The 20,676-nt window shown below is 39.1% G+C and overlaps 1 protein-coding gene across 1 annotated transcript in view; it reads right to left on the bottom strand.

Annotated features, from left to right (window-relative positions):
* ETV5 (ETS variant transcription factor 5) overlaps positions 1 to 20,676 on the bottom strand; it is a 62,643-nt gene that overhangs the window by 18,160 nt on the left and 23,807 nt on the right. Inside the window, exons 6-8 of the mRNA XM_053565858.1 lie at positions 14,040 to 14,169; positions 12,885 to 13,160; positions 1,278 to 1,537 (exon numbers count right to left, since the gene is read on the bottom strand). Coding sequence (XP_053421833.1) covers positions 1,278 to 1,537; positions 12,885 to 13,160; positions 14,040 to 14,169 — 666 coding nt within the window. The remainder of the gene's footprint in view (positions 1 to 1,277; positions 1,538 to 12,884; positions 13,161 to 14,039; positions 14,170 to 20,676) is intronic.

Below are 20,676 nucleotides of genomic sequence, written 5' to 3'. Positions count from 1 at the left end.
AACGTGCTGAGTATCTTGCTTTAAGAGAGTGAGGTGGGGTGAAAAACCCATCGGGACAGATTAAAATGTCAATCCCAAAGGAAAAAAATGTTCCTGGCCATGCCTACTCCTGAGAAAAATACATCAAAGCCTTCAAAAGGAATGCAGGTGGAAATTTTTACAAGTTATCACTACCTGACACTTGGTAATTTTTCTGTCATAAAGCAACAGATGTCTCCCTTCCGCCTACCTCCCCAGCCTTTCCTATAACCAATTTCTGCCTGAATGGAGCAATCTATGTATTATCTCAGAGAAGGGGAGAAGGCCAAGAATAAATTCTTTATCCCATTCCATTTGCAAAAGCAAATCAAGTTCAAACTGCCCCAACCTTCCTCATGGTCTTTAAGAAAAACACAGAGGAAAGGTGAAAAATCTATCCAACTACCCTCAAATTTCTTTAGCATCAATTACAAAAAAAAAAAAGAAAGAAAGAAAGTGAAAAAGTTTGAAGTCATTTCTGAAAAGGAAAGGGAAATGAAGAGGGATAAACAGTTTCTGAGTGAACAAGCTCCAAAGTTCCAATTCTCCTTTCCCCCATGGTCTCATTTAATGGGAATGGAAAGGGGGCAGGAGAAGCTCCCCCAAGTATAGCTCAAACTTCTTGATCTGCCTATGTTTCTAGGCAAAAAATATCCCATAACCAAATCACAGGTGTCCTAACATGTTAACCCTTTCCTTGAGTATACCAAGAACCTTCTCAGATATAAGCATTGCGAGAGAGTGAATCTTCATGCAGTGAATCCCACGAAGCAGCCCAGACAGCCTTTTCCATGGTATATCCAGTAACCCACACAGCTATGAAATGGTGTTTCTCAAGAGGAGAAAAACTCCTGTTCCTATACTGGAAGCTTAATGGGTCTGTTGTACTAAAAAACAAAGCCACAAAACTAGGGGCAGGACTAAAATACTGAAAGAAGGTTCCCTATGTCCAGTGACTCTTGAGGTTAATAGATCTGAATTTAAAAGGGGGAGCACCGAAGAATGAACCCCAACAATCTTCAGTCTTTGAGGTTTACTTTGTATCACCACTTTCGAATACCTACAGTACTTCCCAGCATTGGCACTGCTTTTCTGATTTGTTTTTGTATTCAGTTGTCCCTAAACATGTCTGCTTTACTAGCTTCTGAATTCTTTGGGGGCAATTCTTATAAACTATTGCCCAAAGCCCTGCATACACAAGACACACACAGATGGCGACTGTGAGAGTGAAGAAATGAAAGGCATGCTTTTATGCTAACCTGAGTCAACGCAATAATCCCGGGGCTCCTGCTTGATGCCCATTGGTGACTGGAACCCATGTGCAGGGGGACCTGGTAGGCCTGGGAGCCCATGGTCATAGAGTGGGTCATGGTATTCTTGTTTGAATCCCTGAGGGGGTGGGGGAGCTGCAGGGGCAACGGGTTCTGACATTTGCCGGTGGTAACTGGGGCGATTATCTCCGGGAACTCCTGGCTGAGGAGGGAAGGGGTGGCAGGGTTCAGACAGTTGTCTCTGAAATCTGTAAGGAGAAAGAAGTTTTCTTGTTTAACGGAGACATGATAAATACTATGAGCATTGGGGATTAGAAGTTCAGATTAATGAAATTATTTGCGAAGTATTTATGAATGCTTATTTCTGGGCATTTTAACCTCTTCTTAAAATCACACTGCACATTTCCAAGCTCTTAAGTCAGGGAGTGGAAAGAAACAATCAAAGCAATGACATGAATCCTCTTGTCTTCCATGTGTATTTATTTCATGCACAGTCTAACTGTACAGATGGGCCAGATTACACATCTGAATATTATATAAGAACATTTATCTGTAAATAGCACTAACACATACATGAATTTTTAAAGACCAAAAAGTACAAATTAACCAGTTAGAAAATGGAGTAGAAAAAGAAAAAAATCATAGTAGTGACAAAAACAAAATTCCTAGGAATAATTAGGAAACATGTAGCTTATATAAATCTTAAAATTGTTTTCTGAAGAACAGAGAGATCTAAGTAAAGAGAAATATTTATGACTTTGAAGCTGTTGATTCACTGAAAATTATTCCATAGAAGCAAATGCTTTTCCAACCAACTTGGCAAAACGATTCTAAACTTTACTAAGAATAATAAATAGTATTTGAAAGTAATGACATATTAGACATTGACACATTATAAAACTATAGTAAAATAGTAATATAAGGAATACAACACTGGTAGATCTCAGGAGTTAAATGTAAAGTCAAAAACTGTCAACTATATTCCAAAATTTACTACTTGTTAAGGTTAACATTTCAAATCAGTAGGGAAAAAACTTAGATCTCATTATATACCACATTCCAAAATTAATTTCAATGGAGTAAAGCTTTCAGTGCAAAAAGGGAAACCATAATGTGACAGTAAATATGTATGAAAACTTACATTAACTTTGGAGTGAGGGAAAATCTTTCTAAGTATCATATTAATAGCAGAAATCAAGGTAAACACTAATATACCTCACTGTATGAATTTCTGTGAGTTAAAGAGACACAAAACCAAAAGAAAAACATAAAATTAGGAAGAAAAAAAAAACTGTAATAATCAGAAAACACCAGAAACAAAACCAAAAGTAAAACTGAAGAAAAATCTCCAACAGATAAAGCATTAACCATACGTTAATATTGTTGACAGAAAGAGCTTTTAAAATTGGATAAGAAATGAGTATTTCAAGGGGAAAATGGGGGAAGGGCATAAGACAGGAAAATTGCTAAAATAGAAATACCAATGGCCGTAAACAAAAAGTTTAACTTTGTTAGTAATGAAAAAAGTACAAAGTAAAAACAGAAATATTTTTCCCATTAACTTGGGAGGATAAGCAGGCAGTTAATAATTCTGTGCCTTGCATTTAAGCAACACTTGAATAACAGATGATTAGATACAGCTACAAAGATGGTCACCAACCCCAATGTCTACCAAGGGAATGGGCTAAGTGCATTATGACATGGCCATTTAGTTGAAAGCAACCATTAGAAATTACACAATATGTAAGGACCTGGAGAAGTATTTTTGACATATTAAGGCTGGTTGCTAAAAAGTACATAGAAAGAACATCAGTCTAGCAAAAATAAAAAGAGTACTATGGTGTCATATAAAATTGTGGAAAGATTTACACCTAGATGTTAACTACTTATCTTTGGGGTGGTTATAATTTTAGGAGACTTTCCTTTTTAGCTCAACTACAGTTTAACAAGAAACAGGCATTGTCTTCATAACAAGACATTTTAATAACCTTTCTCGTTGCTGTTGGTTAATCAACACACATCCTTCACACCCTGAAGCTGTCAGATAAATCCAGGTATGTGCCAAATACCCTTTACCTGTTGGGTGAGTAGTGTAGAAGAGAAAGCCTATGATTCTTACTAGGGAGGTGACTGAGGGCAAAATTTCTGGGTTTTGTTTCCTTATCTGTGACATGAGGATGCATTATTCTTCCAATGACTCTGAAAATGTAAAACACACTTGGGTGTACAAAGCATGGTTTCTGCCACAACCATCATTGACAGACTGGGACAGACTTTAGGAGGGTGGATGTGGAGGTTAGAGATGAGTGACCCTCAATCCATGAAACACCCATCAGGTGCTAATTTATGTATATAAAGAAAAGAATTTGTGAATATGTAGCTTCAGGTAGAAAGTAAGAGCCAGCCAGTATTCAAACAAAATAAGGGATTTAGAACAACTAATCTCAATGAATTTTTTTCAAAAAAAAAAAAAAACAACAACAATATAGTCCTATAATACTAAGGTCCTACTTTCTTTTAGCTTGAATTCTAGCAATAGCTTTAATCAAATAGTTTGAATTTTACTTGAATCTGTGGGAACAGGTGCCAACAGATTTCTAGAACATCAAGATTTAAACTCTTAAACTGAAGAGATTTAGGTGCAGATAAAGTACTGCTTACTTAGATCATGGTATAGCTCGGCACAGTATGTTTTGAGTGGGTCTTTATTACCCACTGAAGGCAGTGCCGTGTAAGATCACTCAACAATTTACACATACTTAGCCTTTTTATCCCAGGCGCCAAAAGCCTCAGAATGTGCCTCACCAATGTCTTACGAACTCTATAAGGTTTGGTGAGTTGAGCGCCTTTTACTGGGTGATGAGTGCACCACAGCAGAACTTCATCAGGTTCCTGTCACTTAAAGAAGCCTTTTATGGTTTTTGAAGAAGTGTAAATTTGCAACTCAGGCTCACACATGACTTTTAGAATACTGGCACCAGCAGCATGAATTCCCTTCAGGTTCCCCGTAAATTCATTCAGAAAAGAAAGAAGATATTTGTACGGCCTTACTTTAGTAAAGTACCCAGACTTCATGCTACTTGGAAGGACTGGTAATGAGGAATGGTAACAAGGCATTCCATTTTATTTTTCCCTGTGCCACCATTCTAGCACCTTCCAAGGTGACCTTCACAAATCAGTTCCTCCGATAGCTCTGAGACGGTATCTGCCATTCAGTCCTGTAACCAGAGCCCTGCAGCTGGCAGGCCCCATCAGCCCACTTTTGCCCAGAGCTCAACTTCTCACCTTCCAGAATGAAACTCTAGAGTCACCCCGCTGTGGCCACCTCAGGAAAAGGTACTTCATATAGGCACTAGCCAGCAACCTCATCCCTGCCCCACAGCACAAAAGTAAGCATGAAGCATAGAGAGGCCCACGATCTGCAAAACAGACACCACAACTGTTTGTTCTGAGAGTGGAAATGGCAAAGTGGATCTCAGGAGGATAGACGTTACAAAATCAACGTATTTGGAAGAAAGATTCAGAGAGCTTGCTGCTGATAATGGCCTTTATTTGCAGAGATAAGTAAAGTAATTTAGTTGTTGCCCTTAAAATGCATTCTATGAACTTGACTCACTGCCCTTCATTTGAACCCTTCTCCACAGTCCTTTTGAAGTATCTAAGAATGTGTTTTATACAACAATACAGCTATGACAAAGATGCCTCTTATTTACCAAGGCAGGCAATCATTTTCAAAAGCAGGAGCAGTCTGGTTCCCAACAAACCTCTTCAACCTCCCTTTAACCTCCTCCCTCCCTTCCTTCCACCCCCGCCCATTTGCCCAACATAGTGTGTGAGTAAGGAACTCACATTTGGTGAGCAAAGAGGACTGACTACCGAATAAGTCTAAATTCAATAGGTCACAGATTAAGCCTTTTTCAGTGCCAGTTTATTTAAAGAACCAGTTATTTATTTATTTGTAAGATTTATATAGCGCCTCTCCTCCCAAGAGCTCACCCACGCTACCAACATTTGGTTTATGTTATGAAAACCGTTAGATGCTTTTTCTGCATTTCCTTTTTGGTTTCTGCTGCCAGCACACAGAGTTAAACACAATGATTACAGGAAAAAGGGAGAAAAGTGCGGATTCAACGAAGGCTACACTGTGGCTGTGGGTGCCCGATGAAGTAGTGACAGAGGCCCGCGAAGAGATGATATATAGAATCTGATAGAAACCATAGCACACATTTAATGTTTTCATTAAGGCTAAAGGAAAAAGACGGAAAAACAGAAGCAGCAGGGCTGGGTAGGGAGCAGCGGCAGAGCTCTGGCTGTGGAGTCAGGATACCCTGGGCTGAAATCCAGTCTTTACCACTTACTAGCTGTGTGACCTTGGGAGAGTTTTATGTGACTGCTCTGAGCCTGTTTCCTTACCAATAACATAAGGACAGCCAGATACCTGTGTAAAGATTATGAGATAATGCATGTAGCAAGGCCCAGCACACGGCTAAGTTCTCAAAATACATTACCTTCAACCGTCCCACTTTCTCCCTTCAACCCCTAAGCTGAAATCAGAAGCTATGCAAATATAAGGAGAGATCTTAAGGAACTGGGAGAAGACTGTCACACACACAAATTAAAAGAGCCTACCCAATATCCACTCCCCTTTCTCAGAAAGAGAATGTTGCTTTTTATTGCTGATGGCAGTGTGCCAATTTCACATTCACATTTATTTTTCTGCCATATAACCAAGAGCCAGACACTGTCCCCAAAAGCACACCAAAGAACTCTGAAACAACTCCCAGGACTCCAGGAGAATCACTAATGCTGCTTAGACTCAAATTGGCCTATCTGAACCATGATAAGGCATTGCGAGATGGAACCAAAAAAAAAAAAAAAAAGTTCTGAGCCCAAGATGCTTGTCTAGTTCTCAAGATCAAATATGAGAGAAGGAGCTGGTCAAGGTAACTCAGGCCTGTAACCCTAACACTTTGGAAGAACAGAGGTAAGAGGATCGTATGAGCCCAAGAGTTTGATGTTGCCATGAGCTATGATGCCATAGCACTCTACCTGGGTGACAGAGTGAGACTCTCAAAAACAAACCAACAAACAAAAACAAATCTGGGAGAAGGAAAGTGATGAAAATAAGACACATCTCTGGGTTATCTAGTGGTTAAAGTATTAGTTGTACATATAACATTAGTAAGTTTGACAATGAAAAGATTAGGGATAAAGGATAAAGCAACTGAAGTTTCTGTGTTTGTGTTTTCTACATTATTCATCATTTATGGAAGATCTCTTTAGTATACTTTATGAAAAATAAAAGATTTTATTTTTTTTAGAGACAGGGTTTTACTCGGTTGCCCACACTGGAGCATAGAGGTGCAATCATAGTTCACTGCAACCTCAAACTCCTGGGCTCAAGCAATCTTCCTTCCTTAGCCTCCCAAAATGCTGGGATGATGGGTGTGAGCCATTGTACCCAGACAAAAATGATTAAAAAAAAAAAAAAAAAACTGTCAAAGAAGCTAACATTTACTGAATTATCTTCTTTTTCCCAATATGATTTTATTTAATCTATCCAATGTGTGGATATGGTTAAGTATCTATTATCCTCTCATTTCAAGATGAAAAAAAACCAAAGCTTACAAAGTGAACTGCCTGCCTGCTGACATACAGCAGCAGATCTGGGAGTCAACTGTAGTCTGTCCGTCTGTCCAACTCCAGAGCCATAAGCCTACACTATTTCTACAATTGTTTCTATAATGGTTTTCAAATACTCTCTTTATGACATTTAAATAAAAATCATATAGTCTAGGCAACTAGAAAAAATGCCATATGTTTAGAAGTTAAGAAACACATTAGTAAAGAACTCCAAGGTTGAAGAAAATACTTGAAACAGAATTTAAAAATATAACATAAATCAGAACTTAATATAGCTAAGGTAGGACTTGGATAGGGAGATCAAATATCTGATTGATTGTCCAAGCCAGGATACTTTGGGGAGTGAAAGGGAAAGCTGTCAGCAATTACTTCCAGACAAAGCATAAACTAGAAGTGAACTTAGAAAACGTCCATGTATGGTCACCCCACCCATGGAAGAAATTTTATTTGGTTATGTGTTTATGCTATATTATAAAGAAACAAGGGCTAAAAATTAATGAGCTGATCATCTATCCAAACAAGTTAGAAAAATAGAATAAACCCAAATAAAGCAGAAATTATTGTACTAAGAGCAGAAGTCAATGCAATGGAAAACACCCAACAGACAGAGTAAGTAGGCCAAAAGTTGATTTGTTGAAAAGATGATACTGTCTGCCAAGACTAAGAAAGAAAAAAAGGTCTAGATAAATAATATCAAAATTGAAAGAGACAACTACAGATGCTAATGAGATTTTTAAAAGGACATCAATGTTACTCATTTGATGAGTAACTTCAATGCTAAATCCTAAGTATAACGTAAGAAAAAAAATTAAACATTATTCTCAATCATGAATATAGACATACAAGTCCTAAATATATATTAGAAAATCAAGTTCAGCAACGTACAAAAGACAATACAGAATAAACAAGTTAGGTTTGTCACAAGAATGCAAGGTTGGTTTTACACAAATCAATGCAACTTATCACATTAAAGAAATTAAGGAGAAAGGAACTAGATCATCTTAATAGAGGCAGGAAAAAATGTTTGATAAATTTCAACATTAAAAACTTTCAATAAACTGAGGATAAAAGGAAATTTCCTTTAGCTTGATAAAGGTAACAAAAAACCCTACAGTAAACATGATGAAATGCTGAAAACAAGACCTCTTAAGATTCAGAACTAAAAAAACCTTGCACTCTAACCATTAGAAGCACATTATTCAGTCTGTCAAAGAAGTTCCATTAGGCATCCATGAAACTCAGTTTTGGATTCCAAAGTGAATTTTTGCTGCCACATGTAACATGCTAATAACAGGCACATAGATAAGAGGAGAGATGCATCAGACACACTCACTTTATTCCAGGTCAGGCTACAAATGTGACTCATAGTCAAGTTCTTTGCTCTCTAAAAACTACAAAATCTGAAGGACAGAAATGAACAACAATTTACTTTAAGAGTAATAGTCTTCAAGAGAGAAAACAGAAATGAGAAAAACTTGAGTCTATTAAACCTCTTAACTGAGCTAGAATTTTATATAGTTTTTGTGAAATCAAAATTCCAGAAAACTTAGCTCATGCCTTTGAGCTCTGAATCTTCGATCATAACCATTGAGGAAGAAAACTTTCTCAAACAGGTTAGGCCCCTTCCTCCTTCAGAAAACACCGCACACAAGTGGCCTTCTCCTGAATGTTCTGACTATTGATTACATCATGCTAACCTACTACAACACTGATGCCCCTATGAGCTCTACAAAACAGAAGATTATTTCACCACAGTCATTTTCTTAAATTTTGTACCATTTTGCTTCTTTCCTTGATGACAAGTAAGTGAGAGAGCTGTGTATTCTAAAGTTCTTTGATGATGTATTTCTTAGTGGAACCTCTCCATTGGAATTATGGAACTTCCCTCAACTCAAGATGTAATGAGATATGGTATAATAAAAGCTAAAAATACATATGGCCAGTACTATGGGAATAACATAGGAATATTTTCTTACTCAGCACATGTAAGCATCATAAATAACATCATAAAAAAACTCACAAGATTGGGATGGCTAAAGGAAAAGCACTCCTCTTCTAGGAGCAACTGGTCTTGCAGAATAAATGGAACATGTCTGAACGTGCCAAATTACATGTTTTTTCCTCTCCTTGCAAGGAGGAAATTACCAATATAAATCATGGTTTTAAAACACAGTATTTTTGTCTAAAAATAAACCGAACTTTCAAGAATTATATGTAGTATACAAATTTACATAAAACATTAAGAACGTATATATTTTTTCTTTCCTTGTTATCATTTTAAAGATAGGGTCTCCCTATGTTGCCCAGAGGCTGTTCATGGGCATGATTCCAACACTGATCAGCATAGGAGTTTTGACCTGCTCTGTTTCCAACCTTAAGCAACGTGGTAGTGTCCCGTTCCTGGGATGTCACCATACTGAAGCCGGATTTGGTGTGGACATTTGATCAGCATGGTCAGTCCAGCCTAGAACTCTTGGACTCAGATGCTCCTTACACCTCAGCCTCCCCAATTAGCCTCTGGAGTAGCAGGAGCTACAGATACATGGCACTGTGCCTGCCTGGCCAGAATGTCCTTTTTTTTTTACCCCCACTAGAGTGCCATGGTGTCATAGTTCACAGCAACCTCAAACTCTTGGGCTCAATAGATTCTCTTACTTCAGCCTCCCAAGTAGCTGGGACTACAAAAACCACAACATCCGGCTATTTTTAGAGATGAAGTCTTGCTCTTGCTTCAGAGATGGCTGGTCTCCAATTCCTGAGCTCAAGCAGTCTGCCCACCTCAACCTCCCAGAGTGCTGGGATTACAGGTGTTTTGAGCTACCACATCCGGGCTAGATCACAATTTAGATCACAATTTAGTTGTCTGAAGTATAATCCTAGCAAGTTGTCATCACTACCAATAGACAGGTATTGAGGACAAATAAGATATGGAGCTAAATGTGGTCTAAAAAAAGGATCTATCTGAATCATGGTTTTTATCCTCAAAGAGCTTACTCTATTCAATTTGACAGAGAAGGCAATTTTGCATATTGAGCAAAATTAAAAGGTATGTGTTAAGGACATGGAATTAAATGATGATGATGTAATTTTGTAAGATTTTGAAGTTTAAGAGATGAATAAAGTTTGAGGTTCAAAGGGATTTATCAAAGTCACTCAGCTTTTAGTAGACATTAGTGGCTGTTAGCAATCTGGAAAAAGTCATTATCAAAACAAATGGTGTGGCCATAAGTTAATGTTTGGTTTTTGCCTGTAGCACCCTATCGAGTAGTCTTTCAGCTGCTCTGAGGCCTGATTTCTTGACTGTGAAATGGGTTTTTTTCTACTCTGCCTCCATCAGAAGGCTGTTAAAATGTTCAAGTAAGATTGTAATTCTTTTTATCCTGAAAAATATATCACATACTTGCATTAGGGGGTTAGTTTTGAATAGTCCCTCTAATTTTAATAAAAAGTTCTGAGCAAAAAAACAAACCATAATTACTAATAAAAGGCACCTGCCCCATTTTCAGGGAGACATAAAAATAATTAAATGTCTGAATATTAAGGTTGATACCATACACGTGACTGTAATTACTATTGCTTTTGCAAAATCAAACCAGGAACTTCAATCTGTCTGATTGTTAAGCTATTCGGTATCTATAAGCAAAATCACTGCCATGTTTTTGATGTATTTTGTGCACACAGATATTAGATGGATAACCTTATTTTGATAGACAAGGAGACTAGGAATGAAATTTAGAGGGCTAGGTCATATTATATATGCTTTTTTAAAAAAAGGTAAGCTAGAATAAGGATTTAGGGTAGAGCTATATCATGATTTCTCAAAGTATGACAGTAATAAATCTAGACTTTACCCAGCACCCAGAGATACAATCTATCACTGGACTAAGAAATCTGCATTTTAAAATCCTCCGTTTCCACCCCAGTAAGGACTCCTGTGCACTTTCAACTATGAGACTACAGTGCTGTAGCACAGACACCCAACCTGTCCCAGTGTTGTTTTTGTCAATTCAGGAACCTACGGAATACTTCACCAACTTCACCCCATTTCTCTCAAGGATCTCTGTATCATCCCAATGTGTGTGTGTGTGGTCTTTTAATTTTAGGATCATCATTCCTAAAGGCAGAGTGTTAAGAGGAATTAAGTCAAAATGGACAGGCAGACTTCAGGGAGGAATCACCCTAAAAAAAAATTAACATCTATTTTCTGGTTCCTGCCTCTCTATGTGAGGCATTTGAGGGCAGGTAACTTACAAATCCCAGTAATCCAAACTTCCCTTTTTTCTTGAGAAGGTTTGGTAACCTGGAGACAAACTCAGTTCACAACAGACTCAGGGAACCCTGTCTGCCCGCGTTGCAGGGAAGACAAATAACCTTTAGCAGAATTAGAGTATTTCTCCCCACAACTCAGCCCATTAATGCAGTATGTTATATAAGGCTCCTGGATAAAAAACAAGGATTGAGGAGGAAATAATAGTAAATGACATTTAACATGAAATAATGAATATAAACTTTACTAAGCATTTAAAAAACTGAAAATATCCATCCTATTCTTCCTCCTCAATTAATTACCCTCAGAATATCAGCAAGATTCTATTTAAAAACATCAAAAAACTATTGAAATAAAAAATGGTATCTAGGCCAGAGCTAACAAATTGGCAGGCCCAGCGTTTTGCCCTCAAGAAGGTTTTGTTTAGTCTGCAAAGTGTTGTTTTTCATTTGAATTAGTAGCCAACTTAAAAAAAAAAAAATCTGCAATTTTTACATAAAAAAAAAAACAAATTTCCAAATTCTCTTGAAAAAGCCCAAAGTTGTTAATGCATGGTAACAACTATCAAAAGCTTATTGGCAGCTGTCTCCTCCAGATGAGCTCCCAGTCACAATAGAGGCCCATTCCTGAGCCAGCCTCCCACTCAGTGCTCACCCCTTGGGCACTGAAAAAATAGCAGGAGTGTTTGTGGCTCCTGAACCAACCAAGAGAATAAACACCAACCAGCCACATTGTGCAGATACTGTGAATTTCATAGCAAGGAAGGAATCAGAACCAGACAAATGCCTTATAATTATCTTGCATTTCATCTAGAATTCAAGGTGACAGTAAATATTGGTAGGTATGTTGCTTAGACCAGGCCGAGGAAAGATACTTAATACATTCTCCCTTCTTCTGCCCCATTGCTGCCATACCCACCCCCAAAGCAGAACAAGAAAAGATAGAAATGAAATTCAACGGTCCCCATCTTGCATCCTTATTAACATCATTGAGCACTCTACACCCAAGGTTATCTCCTCATCCCAGACAGACTGGAAATAAAAACAACTGGCCCTGGGAGCATACTGTATAAAGGAAGGACACAAGCAGGCAAAATTCTGTAGAAGGCTGGGACTTCAGAGGTCAATTTTGGTGTGTGCAGGAGGCTCCCTATATACCTTTTTTTGATAAATGAATGACCCTGGACAAGTTACCCCTTGCCTCAATTTCCTTATTAGGAATATGAAACGTCCTGGAGTGTAAGTAAGAGATTTCTATCTCAAATGTAGATGAATAAATAAGATCCCAAGCTACTCTCTTACTGTTAAGATGTATTAAAATCAGATGAGTAATAACATCTCCTCTAACTTAGCTATCATTCCCAATGCGTTCAATTCTAGTATGTAGTATCCAGTGAAGAGCCAGGAACCTGCCCCCAGGAGGGTCAAGAGTGTGTATCCTGGGCAAGTCCTTCTCCTCCAGCTCTGTAAGGTTGGATAGTACTCAATTCTTTCCCTTCCTTATTCCATAAGGATGTTGTGATGTCTAGAAACCATTTGGAGACCCTCGGGGACAGGGTGGTATAAAATGGATTATATTCATATTACTATTATCCTTTACAAGATGCCTCAGGCAAGAACTTGTTAGGTACCTGGCAAATATGACTAACCTCGTCCCCTCTCCCAGTGAGAAAGATCAGCACCCACCTCTGTTCTGATGGATACTGGTTTTCAGGCATCATCTTTGGCATCTGCAGGGGCTGATGTGGTGGTCGGGGGACCGCAAATGTTTGCTGCTGTGGTCCAGGCTCTGGAAGTGAATGGGGGGTGGGGCCCACACCTTGTACTGGGCCAGCTGCAGGGGTTGAGGTGGGGAGAGTTGCCTGAGGTGGGGGAAACAGGGAATTTGGATGGGTGGGTGACAGAGGGGTGGAAGGAGGGGTTAATGGCTTGAACCCAGAGGGAGGCTTCCTATCATAGGCACTGTAAACAGAAAAAGAGAAGGAACCATTAAGCTGACACGAAGCCATTAGCATGGTAACCAGGTCCAGCAGACCTCTAGTTTGCAGCCCATTGTTGCCAGGAAATGACAGTATTAACATAGTTAAATCCCTAGCAGCCCTGAGGGAATATTTGTACCTCTGAGAAGTGACAAACACACTGCGTCACAGAGACTTGTTTAACACTTCTAGTGATTTTTCTCCAAGATAATTTTAGACTTGGCTTCCGGTTTCCTTTTTCCCTCCTTCTAAAAGAACTGTCTATGTGTGCACGTGTAGGGCGAGGGGAGAATTTATGCTTCGTCAGGTGTTCTCTGGTGCCCTTGCCCAACTATTCCACGGTTCCCAGGAATCAGAATCTCTGTTGAGGGTAAATTTCTGCTGTAACATCACTTGAATTAACAGTTCTTCTCCTCCCCGTTCCAGGCAGATCTATGTTTATCTTCTAGAGCAAAGAATGATTTAAAATTAAAGCTTTGTTCCTGGGGCTTGGATATTCTTAAGTAAAGGGCACAAGCATCAGGATTTTTTCCATATATTCTGATTTGAAGATTACTTCTTTGGTGCTTAAAGTTCACATTAACATATATGATCGACGTGAAGTATATATTACCTGGCTTGAAGCCACAGATCAAATATCCCAGTATTAGAGCTTCTTTCCCTAGAAGGACTTGGTAGGTACCCAATGAACTGAGCTCCCTGCAAAGCCACAAGGCTGCAGCTAAAGGGCTATACTGCCAAGGAAGAAGGGCATGTTCTAGCCCAAGGGTCTGTAGGACAGCCCTTGGAACACACCCAGCTTGATGGCTAGTTCCAGAGCCTTTCTGGGCAGCCTTTTGTTCACCTCCACTTACCCACTTACCAATAGTTGTAGAGGCACTTTTCTCCATAGTTAGCACCAAGAGCCTGCTCGTGACTACAGGAGGACAGCTCAGAGGAGGGGCTGTGCAGCTCCCGTTTGATCTTGGTCGGAGGTGGGGCATGAAGCACCACTGAAATCAGAAGAGGGATGAGGAAGGAACAGAGAGAACAGCTGATTAATAGGAGTACAATGCTTCCTCTGCAAACCTCACTAGCTGATTGTTCTTGGATTTCATGTCAAGTCACATGTTAGAAAAGCAAAACAAACACATAGCTTTCCATCTAAAGCCAGTTCTTCAAGGTCAGAAATTATCATCTGACACTTCAAATTAACCCCAAACTTTTGCCCCAAACTTCTTTGGTCATAAGGTCTTGCTTCCCACAGGCTCTGAAACTCTTGAAAATCCTACAGGTGATGAGTCTTCAGGAAAAATACAGGAGGTGATAGAATACCAAGAGCTGTACACACGAATACTTTTCTTTTCAAAAAGGACAAAATAGCCAAAAATGTGCTGGTAGACATTACACATTAACTCATCAAAAAGTTAAAATTTCTGTGGCAAATACACTTCCTATTTAGAGGCATATTTACAAATTAAATATAGCATTTTAAAAAAGTTCTTTCTCAACTAACTCTAAATATCTGCTCCAAATAAGAAATAGTCAATGTTAGAAGTATTACAGATATTTCAATAGCAAAGCAATTAAAACAACAGAGCAAATCCTACCACGTAGGAAAGGCTAGCTGCATACAGGTGAAGGCCTGGCTACCTTTGCATTCACAACATCTGCTCCAGGCCTGTCCTAGTGACCAGCTAACAAAGGCAGGTCTTTGTAACTAGTTCTTTTGTTGAGGGTACCAATGACTTCTCCTGAATTTAAAAAATAAGTACATGCACCTGTTGTCTTAGGTTTAGAAGCCAACCAAACCAGGTATTCCATACATGATTCAGAGACTAACGAGAATTTTTCAAATCCAGGTGCCTTACATACAAGGTCTGATAATTAAGTTCGCAAAGTCATCCTAGAAAAAAATGCTACAAACCTCATTACTGAATATCACTATGGTTACCTTAAAAGTACTCCCCTCGTCCATCTGGTGAACATCACAATATTCAGTAATGAGGTATGTAGCACTTTTTCTAGGATTAGTTGGCAAACTTAATTGTCAGACCTCCTATGACGACAGCTCTGATGGCCATTCCAGAAAAAAAAGTTCCATTCCAAAATTGCTTTACAGGATGGATAAGGCACTGGCGTCAGTGCATAGCTTCCCAAAAGGAGTACCTTGAAGGAGATCAGAGTGATATTCAGCAAAGAGGTATGTAGTACTTTTTCTAGGATGAGTTCTGAAACTTAATTAACTGACCTCATATAGTGGCCAAAACCCCCTAAAGAAAAGAAAACCAGATGTGCCTTTTCTACCTTACCTAGGAGCTAAATTGTTTCAGAGAGAGCATTTTATCCACAAGAGAAGGACAAATTCTAAAGATGCTGCACTATGAGGGCCGTCTTCTAGCAGTGCATCTGAAAGGCCATTCCTGTCCACTGCCTAGGAGGGTGGGGGCGAAGGAGTTAAGCTTCAGTGCCAGCCGCTTTCTGCTGTGTCGAAGCTTTTGTTAAATAGTTAACCACAGTCAGTGCTCTGGTGACACACTAACATTTTCAGTTTGACTCAGTGTTTACTTTCAGGAGTTAGCTCTTAGTGATTATTGTACTAAGCAGCATTAACTATACGACCATCATTTTTTGGTCTGGTGAGACCGAATAATCTTCCAGAAGAATAAGCTTTCAACTGGTTTCTCAGCTGCCTTCTACAACCCCAGATTCTAGGCTTAGCCATGAACACATGAGACCGATAATTCTATCAGAGATGACAAGGTTATAAAGCAAAGTCGCTGCAAAGTCCTGCCAGTGACTGACTGGAAAGGACAGGTTTTCATAATTCCTTTCTTACATAATACCAAATGCTCTTCCTGAATACATGGAATAAGCTGAGAACTAGCCGAGTATATTTAGAAGTCATTAGAGACGCTCTCGTGATTTTTTGATGGTGACATCATAGCAACCAACACTCAATTGTTATCAAATGTTTTCAGACATTCAGACACAGAAAATAGCTAAGCTTGTTTGAATGTTGCTAGTAAATGAGAAGGGAGACTCAGGCGATTTGATAGGCACAGTCACTCCTCCAGTGTGGTGGGTATTCTGACATTTTCCAGCACTGTCCTGGGTCACAGCTCTCACCTCTTACCAGTGTTCTGCTATAAAAGTTTCAGCAAAATAATGAAAAAAGTGAATGATGTGGGCGGCGCCTGTGGCTCAGTGAGCAGAGCACCGGCCCCATATACCGAGGGTGGCGGGTTCAAACCCAGCCCTGGCCAAACTGCAACAAAAAAAATAGCCAGGCATTGTGGCGGGCGCCTGTAGTCCCAGCTACTTGGGAGGCTGAGGCAGGAGAATCGCCTAAGCCCAGGAGTTGGAGGTTGCTGTGAGCTGTGTGACGCCACGGCACTCTACTGAGGGCAATAAAGTGAAACTCTGTCTCTACAAAAAAAAAAAAGAAAAAAGTGAATGATGTCTTAATTTGAACAAAAGTTACAGGTCCTTGAGAAGTCTACTTTTCTTACTTCATCTAAAGATAATTACTGGCAATCAACACTTCAACTAAGTTTGGAAAATCAACAATTAAAGTATTATTCAATTTTCTCATTTCAGGTTTTAGAGGTGTCTTGAAAGTTACCAGTTTCTGCTGACAAGACGAATACCAGTGAGAAAACCAAAGTTGCCAAGAAAGAAAAAATTTATAATGGTTTCTGGAACTGCATATATCCATTTAAAAAGAGAAACTAAATTGCCAGGTAATTCTTCTGTCTTGTTTTCTTCAAATCTAGACAGTACTCTTAGCATGTACCACATCATTTTCGTTCCAAATTATATAGTATCTTCTATCCCCAAATTGTCTTATATGTGGACTCTTATGTTCTCTATACAAAAGAAGAGTTCAAGAAATATTTCTATATAAATTCTATAAATATTTCTTATATGTATTTTCTATATAACCCATTCATTCTTAACCTTGAAGGCGGGGACCACATCTACCCTACAATTCCAGGCACAATGTTAGTTATAAATACTTCTTCCCCCAGGAAGTGACCATTTGAAGGAGAGAAGAAACAGGACATGGGAGGAACGAGAAGGGAAAGTTTCAAAGATGTGCACTACAGGAAAGCCATCAGGGGCCCTGTGCCTTGCGAGGACAAAGGCTCAGCTCCCCCAGAGGCCTGCTGGGCTAGAGGATGTGTGAAGGAGCCTAATTATGGCATGGCTTAGTCACAGATAGTAGTGTATTTAAAGCAGGAACTCAGAATCCCAAGAAATGCTCCCTGCTTTCAGCCTGTTTCCTCATTTGTAAAATGAGGTATGCGATGCTGCCTTGAGAAATAAAGATGGCACAGCACCTTGCAGATGGTGCTATGATGTTGTATAATTATACCCCGTACTTTCAAAAATAGAGGATTTTACCTTTGCACAGCTGACTTACTAAATGATGATGGAGAACCAGGACTATAAAGAATGGCAACAAATCAGAACTGAAAAGGGATCATGAACTCTTAAGGAAGTTTGAAAAGAAATGCTGGAAAAGTTGATTTGAGCTGATAAAAAAGTTGGTTTGAGCCGATAAACGTCTTCTGCAATTACAAACTTTGAGTTTAAGTGCAGAGTTACAAAAGATGGGCCCATGAAGTCAATGTGCCCTGACAATAAGTCCTGCTGAATATGGACCTCTGTCTTTGTCATGAAGATCATTCATTTATTAATTGAATATCTTCTACAGGCCCAAGCATTCTGGAGGTGCTGGGATATGACCATAGCAAAATAGAGGCTGCTGCTGCTGTGGTCCTTTCCTCAAGGCATGCATAAGTAAGGGAGGGATCTGACTTTTAGCATCTGCTTAAAGATGCAATTAAAGACAGCCTAGGGCCTCAGTATGCTTATTGCAAGACCTTACAGTTATAGATGAAAGTCCTGAGGTCCAAAGGAATTAAAGTGATTATTCAGGGTCTTAGGGCTGCTGCTGTTAGTGGGGAGAAGAAGTAGGGGCTTCCCACTGTCATTTTAGCAGTCTTCTACCACACTGTTAGGAACAAGAGATATTTTAATCACCTACTTTATACACTAAAAATAGAAGGCATTAAACTGTTTTTTCAGCTAAAACAACAAAAATGCCACATCACACCTGGTTGAGTGAAAATGCTCTAGCATAAAGAAAGATGGAGGAAGAACTAATACCTCTGGGAAAGAACAAGGAAAGCAGACTGAGAAAGAGGTAGCCAGACAGAAACCTTACCACTTACTTTGTGCTGAGCTGCTCTTACACGCCGTATTTCATGCCATCTCCCCAACACAGCGAGAAAGTGGCATCCACTGTCTCCATTTTACAAATAGGAAAACCAGTCTTAATCTAACTTGCTACAGTCTCACAGCTAGATTCTTACTTAAGCAGTTCTTAGTCATTTCATTATACTTGGCTAGACAATTGAGTTTGTGAACTCATCCTAGAAAAAGTGCTACATACTGTTGGGGGGAGCCTATCACAGTCAGAAAGGAACCTTTTCCCTTCCTCCCTCCTCCTCCTCATCCCCCCCCAAGACAAAGACACAAAGGACCTAGTTAGACCCACCCCCCAAGTTTGTGCCAAAGAACCTTAACTCACTAAAGCCCTCCAAGGAAGCTGTGAAATCTGGCCCCCCCATGGCCCCATATAAAAAGGAAGATGCAGGCTCTACCTTTGTGCTGCCAGGTGGGTCGCCCTCCCCTTTCAATAAACCTGGCCTGAACATCTCGCTGGTCTTGTCTCTGGGCACCACCACTTACACCGATCGCATACCTCATCGCTGAACATCACTATGGTCACCTTCAAAGTACTCCCCTTGGTCATCTGGGGACCATTGTAATAGTCAGCAATGAGGCAAGTAGCACTTTTTCTAGAACAAGTTTGCAAACTTAATTGTCCTACCATGTATTGCCTCCCAGAAAGAATATGAGTGAACAAAGACTAAATAAAAAGGGATTAAAATAGAGAAATCGACAAAGAAGGAAGGCAGCACAGACGAAGACTATGAGAAGAGTAGGTTTTGCCAACACCCAGGGCTGTGTGTTCCTGTTTACTGTACTCTTCAGCTGAAGGTACACCTCATACACCTATACCCGTGCAAGGACTTAAATTTTTTCCTGTCCCTTGGACACCAAAATGCCCAGTGGATCTCTGTTTTACCCGTAGCGGCAACTATTATCTTTGACTCCAGCAGCCTTCACTTTCTGTGATCCTTGTCTCTCATTCCAGTGTTCCATCTAAAAGGTCTTCTTCCTTCTCTATGCCAGCTGATCAAACCTTTCTGGTCATTTAGACAGTTACAAACACTTTGGAAAATCTGGGAGAATCCAGTTACCATGGATGGCATTTCTCTCCCTGAAATTGCTCTAGACAGTCTAACCCTGCCCTTCCCTGAAATTGCTCTAGACAATCTTCTTACTGTAACTTACTTAATAACACTTTCAGTGAGCTGTCTGTATCCTTGTTTGACTACTAAACTCTGTCAAGGTTCCATGTACAAACACATGAGAAGCTCTGCTTATCAGAAGCAGGAAATTAAAGGAACTAACTGTAAGATTTGATTAAGTCCATTTCTGTGAGAATACATAACAAAGCAAAATTACTCAAAACACCATTTTAAATTTAGATGTGATACTCAACAAGTCAACCAACGTCACAGCTCCTTTTCTTACTAAGAGCTCCTGAAAAGAGTTTTCTACCTGACTCAAAGATTAAAAATAGGCCTGGTCCTAGACAATGCAACAAGGCAAGAAAAATAAATACAAGGCAAAAAGACTACAAAGGAAGAAATCTGTCATTGTAACAGATGGTCTGATTTGGTACCAAGAAAATATAAAAATATCTACAAAGTATAGAATCAGTAGGCTAATTTAGCAAAATCATTGGATGTAAGGTCAATACATAAAAACAAAACAATTTCTATCTACACTAAAAAGTGTGAAATTTAAAAAAATACATTTCCAACAGTAACAAAACCAACAAATACCTAGGAAAATGTCTAATAAAAGATATGTAATATGCCTGTACTGAAAACTACAAAACACTAAGGAAAATTAAAGAATTCTCAATAAATGGAAGAATGTATCATGTTCCTTGATTAGAAAGCTTGACGTAATAAAGATATCAGTTCTTCCCAAATTTATCTATAGGTTCAATGTAACCCCAAACAAAATCTTAGCACTACACAGAAGTGAGAATGAAGAAATTACAATTACATTTACAAGATAAATACATCTCACGAATATGCTGAAACCAGACACAAAAAGGTACATCTTATATGAATCCACTTATATAAAGTTCAAAAAGAGATGAAGCTAATCTATGGTGTCTAAAGTCAGGGTGGAGATTGCCCTTGAAGGGATAGTGCCTGTTAAGGGGGCATAAGGAATCTTCTTGTGTAACTTTTTTGGTGATCTAAATGCTTATACTATTTGTGAAAATTCATCAAGCAGCTATACTCTTATGATTTTAACATGTTACTTCAAATAATTCCTACTTTAATAAAAAGCATCTCTGTCCT

Source organism: Nycticebus coucang, chromosome 16 (genome assembly GCF_027406575.1).
Source record: "Nycticebus coucang isolate mNycCou1 chromosome 16, mNycCou1.pri, whole genome shotgun sequence".
Taxonomy (NCBI): Eukaryota; Metazoa; Chordata; class Mammalia; order Primates; family Lorisidae; genus Nycticebus; species Nycticebus coucang.
This window is presented reverse-complemented; position numbering and strand designations above follow the sequence as displayed.